The 10947-nt window shown below is 51.7% G+C and overlaps 2 protein-coding genes across 3 annotated transcripts; both read right to left on the minus strand.

Annotated features, from left to right (window-relative positions):
* Positions 1 to 605: 605 nt before the first annotated feature.
* Positions 606 to 2994, minus strand: LOC120693548 (zinc finger MYM-type protein 1-like). 2 transcript variants are annotated; one of them, XM_039976998.1, is made up of 3 exons: positions 1661 to 2994; positions 861 to 1566; positions 606 to 782 (listed from the first exon to the last, which is right to left on the minus strand). In XM_039976998.1, exons 2-3 carry the CDS (start codon positions 1533 to 1535, stop codon positions 762 to 764), a joined length of 696 nt encoding a protein of 231 aa, XP_039832932.1. In that variant the 5' UTR covers positions 1536 to 1566; positions 1661 to 2994; the 3' UTR covers positions 606 to 761. The 2 variants fall into 2 exon arrangements, with proteins under 2 accessions (XP_039832932.1, XP_039832931.1); XM_039976997.1 differs by having other exon boundaries at positions 861 to 2994.
* Positions 2995 to 6200: 3206 nt separating this feature from the next.
* On the minus strand, positions 6201 to 7667 carry LOC120689109 (probable glycerol-3-phosphate acyltransferase 3). The gene has a single exon (XM_039971444.1). It carries the CDS (start codon positions 7665 to 7667, stop codon positions 6201 to 6203), a length of 1467 nt encoding a protein of 488 aa, XP_039827378.1.
* Positions 7668 to 10947: the final 3280 nt, after the last annotated feature.

Genomic DNA, 10947 nt, shown 5'->3' on the forward strand with positions numbered 1-10947 from the left:
AACCCAGACTGGTCGGATTGGGACGTCGAGACAAGCCACACCACATGTCTCAAACGAGACAACTGAGTCCGGTCAGGGCAATGGAGGCAGAAAAGAAGCATAGCCGCTGCGGCTAACAACCTTTCTCATCTTCTGAAGTCGCCGCCGAGACATGACCCCAAGTCGATAGGGTAACGAGAGGAACGGACAGCACCGCACCGAGAAGACCACCGCCATGCGGGACCTGCCGCCGTAGTGCCGTTGCAACATCGTACATCATCTGGCAGGGTGGAACCACCGAACCCGAACCGCACGCAGGCCGCCTCGCAGTCGCCATCACGAAAACACAACAACCGGGGGCCTCGCCACATCCGCCGTTGGACTCCTTGCTCTCGTCGCTACCCCAGCAGTATCATGCCTGATTGGTGAAGGACTACTCTGTGGGTTTATGTTATGTGCTGCCGTCACCAGTTTGTCTCGTGAAGCTCTTCGGAAGAAGTATCATCTCATGGTACGTAATGTTTTGGTTCTTAAATAGCTTTATACAGTGGCGAAGCCAGGAAAAAATTTAGGAGGGGCTGAGAAAAAAATACCACAACGACATGGCACCACTACGACACCTCACGAAAGACAAATATAATAGTTTGAAGTAGTCTTATATTAAAACATCGATGGACAATAAAAATCACAAAATACATCATGAAAATTAAAGGATGCGGTTTATCCCTACCGAAAAGCCAAATTACAAAACTAATAGACGCCGCCCGTGACGGTGACACCCATTATTCATCCGAAGAAGCAATCTACAGAAATAGACATAATTAATTAGACAAACATATATGGACATCCAAATTATGAATTTAGAATAGAACAAAATTTACCATTAATTTTTTAGGCAATAACATACGACGTTTCTTCATCTCTTCAAATCTCTTTTTGATCTTTTCATTACAAATCTTTCTAAATATCTCCTTCTGGTTATAGCATATCATCAAGTCATTGAGCCATTCATCACCCATTTTACTACGCAAATCTGTCTTTATAATGGACATGGCTGAAAATATCCTCTCAACTGAAGCTGTTGCCACCGGTAGTATCAAGGTTAGCTCAATGAGACGATAAACCAACTGATAAGATGTGTTCATATTAGTCTTGACCATAATTTCAGCAACTTTTCCAAGTTCAGTACATCCAAGGAATTCAGAAGTTCTTCTAGCACGGTTGACGAAGGATTTAAGTTCATTTGGCAAAACAGTAATGTCACCAATATCAAAATCCTCATCATAAATTGATACATCTCGAGACTCATCAATAAGCATTGAGAATTTTTTACCCCGAATCTCATCCATGATGACACTCGTGACTTCTTCTGCACAAGCTTTTGTAAGATCCTTCTGTATATCAGGAGATAACATTTGGCAATTTTTAGAACCTTTTTCATATGCCTCCTTCACTATCTCAACCTTATCTTTGTACCAATCAATGATTTCTCTGTATGTACCCTTGTTAAGGGAAGTAGAAGACTCATCATGTCCACGGAAAGCATCCCCTTGCATTATGAGAAATCTTGCAACACCTAAGGAAGCTGTCAATCGAATCTCATAACGCTTTTCTTCCTCCTTGCTAATTTGAACTAATTTTCTACCCACATTTGTCTTTTGGTTCATAAAGTCTTCACACTTTAGCCTAGCTTCTACATGAGTCTTGCAAACATTGTGGTTATTAAAAGTATCCTTAGCTTTTTTCCAATTCACATAATCTTGATGTGCAAAGACCGAACTACCAAACTTTTCAGGCTTTGCCGAATTAAAGAAAAGATAACAATACAAGCAATAAGCTGCATCCTTGTACTCACTATAATCTAGCCAATCAAACTCATCATACCAAGTCTTCTGAAAAGATCTAAATTCACCACTCATCCATTTACGAGGAAATATGATATCACGAGGTTGAGTTCGGTCCATTCAAAGCATATGCCCTCTTTACTTGATCTCTAATTTCAGGCTGATAATCATCAATTGGTTTGCGCTTTCTAGGGTCCCCAATTAAATCTGAATGACTAAACTCTGCTCTAGATTTCTTTGGTTGAGATGTGCTCTCATTAGTATGCGGAGTTGAAGAACTTGAACTTGAAAAGTACGTGTGTATGGTTCTTTTCGACATTTTGAAATCTGTGAGTCTGTCATACCAAATTACCAATCAAATATTGAATCATCGAAAAATTAAAATAGAAACTGAATCATAAATTCACGGACAAATAGAAGTAGAAATTGAATGATTGAATCATACAAAATTAGAAATTGAATCGTACCAGCCAGCCTTGGGGGAATCAGGAATGGGGTTGAGTCTGTCCGCCTCACCCCCTGCGGCCCTGCAGCTGCACCAGCACGCCTGCAGGCCTGCACCTGCAGGCTGCAGCAGGGCAGCACCGCACTGCTCCCGCTTGCCGCGCCGCGCAGGCCTGCGGTCTCAGGCCCAGCCGCGCCGCGCGCAGGTGAGCGGCAGCCGGGCGGCGCACGGCACGAATGCAGAGCAGGGAGGCACAGACGCTGAGACGCGCGCCTGTCCGCGGGTGGCGTGCCACCGGCCGCTTGCTGCCTCGCCTCGCCCGGTCGCCCCGGCCCTTGGTCACCCGCCCTGTCCGGCGCCCGCCGTGCGCCACCGCCGTCCCTGCGAGGCTGCGAGCCCGATGCGGCGATGCGCGATGTGGTGGATGGACAGGGATAGGGTTTGCTCTGTCCACTCTTTTGCTATTGGGCTTGGGCCTGGGCAGTTCAGCAGCTGGACATTTGGGTTTTAAGTGGCTGAAATTTTTAGTGGGCGGACCGTGATGACTAACTCATGAGCAGGGCGATGCCCCGACGGCCCAACCAGTCGTCTTCTACCTCGAGACAGACCTCCAGCCTCCCCTACTGCTTGTTCTTAGGATCAAAAATCCATGGAGGGGCTCCAGGGGGGCTCCGTGGCTCCTGTGGCGGTAGGGGGGGCTCGAGCCCCCCTGACCCACCGCTGGATCCGCCCCTGGCTTTATATTATACGCTTGTATTCTTTTGGAAAATAAGAGAAGGAAATACAGTTTTTATTTGGGATATGATAGTGATTTCAGGCCTCAAGTAGTTTGCCCTGGAGAGGTGTCATTTGGTAAAGTTGCATTGTTTGTCGTTATCCCTTGCGGTGCGCTAAATATTTTATTGAATGCTGGTTTAATTTCATCACCAATAATCACTAAAATTCGGTGCACACCATATTTCCTTTTGCCATGCCATCCACTTTCCGTGACTACCCTAAAATAGGATGAATTATAATCTTTCCAGATATGTTCTGACCCTAGATGTTTCTCAAAGAACCTTTTTTTAGATAAAGATTTCTCAAAGAACCTAGTCCACTTTTAGCCATTTTAGGTGGATGCAATTCTGTTTTTAGTTTTCAAGTAACTGTGTCATCATCAACCTTAATGGCACATCTCACTGTTCTTCTTCTCCACCAGGACTCCCCAATGCAATTTTTGGCTGGTCCATTGCAGTCTGCACTGGTGCGCAATCTGTCAGGAGCATCGTGAAAGGAAAGGCCGCCTTCCTACCCAGGAGCATGTTACTCCAGCGACCATCATCAAGCCACCACTTGTGCAAGAAATGAGCTTGGCTGAGAGAATGAAGCACCGAAGACTGGACATGACAACGTTGAGGTCGTACCTCAGTAGAGCGACAGCAATCAACATACAAGATGCATGCTAGTGTAGCAGGACTGCAGGAGGCGTGGAACTGAACTTGCTGAAATCTTCTTGACTGTTGGGTAGTAAGTTTTCGGTTAGGGCGATATAAATATGAGACCTGCATGATAGAGCAACTCTAGTGGAGGCCCTTAAACAGGCCCCCATCTTACTTTTTAAGAGTTTTGAGGAAAAAACAAACTCCAGTGGGGTTCCTATTTTGGCTGTCATTTTGCATGGGTCTCCAAATTCCAATCCCAAGCCCCCAGCAATAGGAGCCTCCTATTCACCCTCCGATTCGTGGGTCCCACCTCCTCCACCGCAGCTCCCCCTTCCGCTCTCCTGGGCTTCTCCCGCGCCGCCACCTACTGACGATGTCAACAGCTCCGGCAAGGCCGACGGACTGGCGGCGGCCTTGGTCCGGGCCCCCGCGTGGCCGGATCTGCCACAGTCGGGCGGCCGGATCCACCGCTTCCACGCCGGCCGCCACACGACCTCCGCACCGGCGGCCGGATCCGCAGCTTTTCCTCTCTGGAGCGCCGCCCGGCGGCCTCCCTTGCGCACCTCGCCTCGCTGGCGGTGGAGCTCCCGCCCGCCCAGCTGGCCCGAGCCGCCCGTGCCCGTGGAGGTGCTCCTGCCCGCACGAGGCGAAACTCCGACGCGCTCGGCCGGATCCGCCCATGCTTGTGGCGGATCTCCCGCCGGCCGGAGCCGTCCGCGCCCACGGCGAAGCTTTTGCCCGCGCCGCTTCCCGGAGCTGCTCGTGCATGCGGCGGAGCTCCTGCCCGCCCGCCGGGTCGGAGCAGAGGCGGATCTTGCGCATCGGCGGGTGAGCTAGAGGAGCGCGCGGCAGCGAGCCGAGGAGCGCATCGGTGGGAAATGTGGCTCCTGCGCGCCGCTGCCGCTGCCACTGCTGCGTGCTGCCACTGTGGGCCGGGTCTGCAGCGCCAGCTCCTCCGCACTGCCGCCGTCGAACGGGCTCGCAGCGCTGTCCCGCTCCTCCGCGCCGCCGCCGCAGGCCAGGGTCGCGGTGCCGCCCCTGCTCCTTGCGCCATGGTGGGGAGCTTGGGCCTGCAGCCTAGGCCTGGAACTTCCGCGCCGCCTAGACCTCGGTACTACCATCCCGCACGGCGCCGCGGGCCTCGCCAGCACCCAGCAGCGCCCCTGCCCAGCTCGCCGGCTCCAGCCTCGTGAAGAGAGAGAGAGGGAGAGAGACTCGAGCCTCGAGCTAGATCTAGCACAACGCCGGAGTAGGAGCCCGCGTTGCTCCGTCTCTCGCACTCCGCACGGCGGCCTCCGCCGGCGAGCCGTGCGCACTCCTCACGCTGGCCTCCGCCCGCGACGCGAGCCATGACGCGAAGCTGGAGCTCTGCCGCCGCCACCGCCATGTGCCGTTGGAGCTCGCTCGCCCACAAGCCGGCGAATCTTGCTTGCACGCGTCTTGCTTGCCCACTCGCACACGGCGGAACTCCCACCCGCGCGGCGATGGAGCAGCACACACGCAGTGGAGCTCCGCCCGCGTGGCCAGCCGAGATCCCGCTCCGCACGACGGTCGCTGCCTGCTTGCCCGCACGGCACCTGAGATCCTGCACGCCCGCGCGCCTGCCCATGGATTCGAGCCCTTCCGGCTTTCCTCAAGACGAATCGGCCGAGCTCGGAGATGGTTCTTGGCTCCATGGAGCCACCGGCCGAACGGGTGGAGAGAGGATGGAAAAGCGATACAGAGAAAGAGACGCGAGAGATGCATCCAAAGAGATGCGAGAGAGGGATAGGGGCATCATCCTGCGCAGGGAAGGAAAAAAAAGAAAGAATAAAAATTGATGAGACACTGATGCATGGGTCCCATATATTATAGGAGAGTAGGGGCTGAAATTTAAGGGCTATTGTTGGAGTTGAGAGTAAAAATTATAGCCCTCAAAAGTAGGAGGGGCTCCTACTCAACAAAGTAGGAATTGAAAATAGAGGCTACTGCTGGAGATGCTCTTACCAGAGTAGCCATATGCAAATGGAAAGCCTATATGTTCTTCGGTTTGAGGCAATATATGAGACCATGTAGAAAGTGGGTGATCGAGTTCGTTACGTTTGTGATGAAGTTGTTGAATGATGGGCATAGTTGGAGATTCTGGATGCTGGTTACTTGATTGCTTACTTGTCGATCTTGCCTGTGTTTTGACAATTGGATTGGATTTCTCCAAAGTGAATATGTGACTCTAGTCGAATTGCTGCGATAGGACGAATTGCCAATTGTGAAAAACTGAAGAATAAGCATAGCATCACATGGGAGCGATGCAAATGATATATAGCAGTCATGTGCGACACCAAGCAGATGAGCTCGAGCAAATTAGCGGCAAACGTACACGAAGCGGCAAGCACTATTACTCGTACAACGAAATTAAGTCGAAACTAACGGCAAAGCTAAAAAAAATTTGGAATCAAACTAACACCCCTACTCTTGCTAATGAAAACTCATTCACTAGAACACCATGTCAATGTCAACTAGCTGTCGCGCGCTTCACTTGGTGTTGACGACCCCTTCGTTCCCGGCGAGCAGCAGGTACTTGTCCTTCCTCGTCAGAGCCGTCCCTTCGAACCCGAGCGCGGAGGCGAGCGCACGCTGCACCTCGTTGGCCACCTCGATGCTGCTCTTACCGCTCTCCGTGTTCACCGGCTCCAGGAACTGGACGCTGTACTCCGGCCGGGGATTCATCAGGAAGTAGACCGAGTCGAAGCTCTTGGCGACCGGCGACGTGGACGTGGCGTAGAACACGGTCGTGCGCGCGTCGACCGCCACGGGGGTCACCTCGGAGGCGAGCTCGGCGAACAGCGGGCTGAACCGGAGCAGGTACGGCTCGCGGCACGTCGTGCCCTCGGGGCACACCACCACGTCGCCCCGCGCCAGCATCGACGACATGCGGCGCCGGTCCTCCTCGCGGTTGCGGGTCAGCCGCCGCAGCGGGATCGGGGAGAGCACCTCCGACAGGCGGCTCAGGCTGTACGTCACGGCGGCGACGGGCCTCTTGAGCGCGCAGGCGATGCCGACCGGGTCCAGAAGCGTGCGGTGGTTGCAGGCGTAGAGCCGGCCGCCGTGGGGCTCGGCGTTGCTGCCCGCCGCCGCCGGGGTGGGTCCGACGACGCGCACCCTCACCCCGGTGAGCCCGGCGACGACACTCGACAGGCGCCACGGGAGGAGCACGTAGATGGCGATGCGGATGACGGCGAGGGCGACGGCGAAGGGGAGGTAGATGTACATGGCGAGCGCGGCTGCCGGCGTCGGCGTGAATGCGAGCCGGCCGTCGTGGAACACCACGGGCTTCGAGTACGCGCACGGGGCCCTCTCTGTCTGCTTCAGAGCACGCGCCAGACTCTCCGTGTCGAGCTCGGCCATGACGCCGGTGAGGTATCGTGGCCCTCCCTCGAGCTCCCTCCCGGCCACCGCGTGGAACCCCGCGTACTCTTTCAGGAACGCCTCCACCATCACCGTCGGGAACGTCCGGCTCACGGCCACCACCTTCACCTCCTTGGGAAGCGCGTTCAGCGCCTCGACGGCGCGCATGCCCGGCGGCGCCTCCCGGGAGAAGAGCTTGGGAAGCACGGCCCTGCCGATCCTCGCCGCCTCGTCGCGCCGGAGCCCGCAGAAGGAGACGAAGGCCATGGCCTTGGCGCGCGCCCCGTGGGGCAGCACGTGCAGGACGGGGTAGAGCGCGAGCAGGACGAGACCCCGGACGTAGCCGCCCGCCTCGACGGCGACGAGGAAGTAGGGCGGGAACGCGGCGCCCGGCGACGGTTGTTTCAGGAGGAGGGCGTCCGCATCGACCACCAGGGCGTTTTTACCGAGCTGGCGTACCATCGGGGACGGGGAAGGCGCCGCCGTCGCACCGCCCGGCAGCACGTTGTGGAGGAGCCTGCCGACGAGGTTGCGGTTGACGAAGCGGTGGATGCTGAGCAAGCGGTTGGCCAAGCGCTCGCCTGTCGTCGCCATGCACGCATCCATGGTGTTTGCCTCTAATCTCTTGTACCTTCCACTCAAAACTCTTGGTCGCGCACGGTACAGGCCTCTGATGTTTGCCATCGATTATATGAGGGTGAGAAACAAAGAGTCTTGACCGACTGACTCACGAACACGAGCTATTCCGGAGTCGGCCTCGGAGCAGAGCAGAGCAAGTCTCGGACTCGGGGGCGCTGATGGGAGCCCCGCGCGCAACTGGGATTCTTTCCTCTCCCCTGGCGTTGGATTTCCTGGGCATCCACGTGGCGTGCATCAAGACTGGGGCTGCCCGTTTTTTTCCGATACGATTTGGATATGTTTGATTTGGACCCAGATAGATACTCCAGTCTCCACTCTCCAGCAGGTGGTCAATCGCTGCAGGTTCGGTCCCTCCCATGCGCATACCAAGTTCAGAACGTTGAGATGTAGGTGTCCTTGTGAATGCCCCGTCCCGTGTCCCCTTCCCGGCAGCAGATGAGGCGTAGAGAAGATGTAAATGATATGTCTCCCTTCCCGATCCTGAGTACACAAAAAACACAAGAGAGACAAAATGTGGATGGAACTGATCTCATATTATCATAATAATAGGTATATGTTCCATTATATAGAGCTAACTCTTCAGGGGCATATTCGGTATATGCCCATTATTATACCTAACTCTAGGGATATCTTAACACTCCCTTTAACACTCCCTCTTAGGCGAATACCGCAGACGCCTTGTTAAAAACTCCTTCCAAAACCCAATGGAAAAAATTGAATGAAGAAAAGAGTACATCATAGCCACTTAATGTCTTACACTCGTAGCCTCGTTAAAAACCTTACATAAGAAACTTTTGAAAAACTCACAAAAGAAAAAAAAAAGTGCAACTAATATCTTCAGGATATATTATAATCTTCTGTATTATATGTAGTAGGATCTTCAGGGCCCAAGAGCAATAGCAAATATTCATGGGCGGACTCCCCTGAACACTTCAAGTCTTTAAAAAATCTCATTCCAATTCGTCGGACAAATTTTCTAAATGTAGTTGCTGGAAGAGATTTAGTAAATAAATCGGCCATATTGTCACATGACCTATCTTGCAATATTTTTACCTCACCCCGCTTCTGGAGATCATTGTTGGTATTTTACAACGTCACGAATAAAATCCGCAAGCGCACGGATACCGCTGTAGCTTTCACCAAAGAGTATTCCAGGGTATCGTATCCACTGAGAAACGTGAGTACACTATCTACGGGTTCAGGCTCATCCAAGGACACACACCGGTGTGGAGAAGACAGAAGAGAGGACTTTCTATATCTAGAATCTATGCCTAGAAGAAGAGATCACGCCGCCGTTATACTTCGAGCTAAAGGTGTCGACCGGCTTATACAAGCCGATAGGTCCTAAATGATGCTCTATCCAATATCCGAACATGAAGGATTACTAAAAGGCTCGAACAGGGCTGTCACCACCTGCCGGCTACCTCTACAAACCGTAGGACTATCAGACAACTGAGTGGTATAGTCCAGCCTAGACACCACGTCTACGCCTTTCCCTACTAACCTTAGCCCTGGCCAAGACTACCATTTTCTATCCGGGGTCTTAAGCTAAGATCAAATGCTACTTGCTAGCATACACATCAACTAATATAAGGCAGAGATGATAACTTGCGATCTAAACTCTAATTCCAGATAAACAAACAAAGAAAGTCTCGAACACTTACAACCGAATAAGCATTCGTCGAGGTACAAGCGGATAAGAGTGCCGACAAACCCGGCACTTCCCCCGACTCCTCCTCACTCTCCTCCTCTTCTTCTACACCTCCTAGTCTAACTAAGCATCTAGGATGAAGGCCTCAAACTCCAAGGGAGGAAGGGTGAGTTGAGAGGGTGAGATGTGTGTGCTCATTCCTCTACCACCCCCCCTTGTATTTATAGGAGGGAGCCACGGGGTGAGCTGTAGCCGAGCCTCATCAAACCGCCATCACCAGCCAGTAAGAGACCTCCACGTGGAACCTGAAGGTTGTGGGGCCCACGGGTAGGTCGGCCGGCCTCCCAGTGGGCCCACCAACCTTGCATTTTGGCCTATGGGTCGCTTCCTGGGCCCATTTGTCAATGGCATGAGGCTTATCTTTTATCATGTCGATTCCTTGCTCTGGTGGGCCCTATACTCCATATTCTGACACGTGTCGCGTCTTGATTTGCCGGAACATTGTGTCTTGGATTAAACCACTCCATTATGCTGCAAAATTAGCTCAAAATCACATGCACACATTCTAGAACATCATCTGGGGAATTTGTTAGTAAATAAATCTATCCTAGCATTTATTCCACATTTTGGTTCCTTTTTGTGCAGGAGTTGATGGTCAAAATTAGTCGTTAGTGACCGTCAACAAGATCCCCCACACTTGGCCCTGTGCTCGTCCCGAGTAAAGGTCAGGACTGAGGTAAAGAGGTAGCTTCCTGATAGAATATCCTGCACAAAGGTTATTCCATACCTTGCTCTTGCTTGTGAACTTGAATGTGTCTATCATAATATCTTAAGTTGTTGAAGAACGGAATGATCTTGGCTTCAAGTGTCATCCTGTCATGTTGCCAGACTTTGGGGATTTTGGAAAGAATTTTTTTTCAGAAAAAAATGTTCATGGTCTTACTCTCTTCCATGGGTCTCTCAGAGTCGCTCATAGCTTCTTACCAGCATTTATCCCTATTTTACCTCACCGGCGTTTCGGTGGATGAGGTAGAATGTCCTCTCCCTGGCTCAAATCTATTGCAAGATCAAAGATTTGATCCATAGGTTTACACTCTTATTTACGACTGATCGGGTTAGTGCACAGATAAATATATGCTCCTTTTCATGTCTGACTTTATTTGCTGGGTCATGCTTCTTTGGCATGCCATCTTTTCTCTCTCTCTCTCTCTCTCTTTGGGTCAGGCTTTTTGGCATGCCATCTTTTCATCTCTCTCTCTTTTTTTTGAATACTATTGTCAGACAGTATTTAAGGAGCACGAGGTTCATCTGGGCATAAAACCTTAAATCAAATGCGTAAACAAAGTAAAACCATAATGGGTCACAAAATTTGATCGAGCTCAACATGTAACCAAGAGACAAAACATGGGTTTTTTTTCAAGTGGATAGTATCATATGGCTCTGGTATGATGGTGGATAAAGAGATAAGACCAAAAACTCAGTTTTTTTTTATAAATAAAATTTCTAAACTGGTCAACATGAGAGAAACGATCAACTTTAAACCAGATATATCACGTTAGTCAACAACTAAGCATCATGGGTCCT

This window comes from Panicum virgatum, chromosome 9N (assembly GCF_016808335.1).
Source record: "Panicum virgatum strain AP13 chromosome 9N, P.virgatum_v5, whole genome shotgun sequence".
Taxonomy (NCBI): domain Eukaryota; kingdom Viridiplantae; phylum Streptophyta; class Magnoliopsida; order Poales; family Poaceae; genus Panicum; species Panicum virgatum.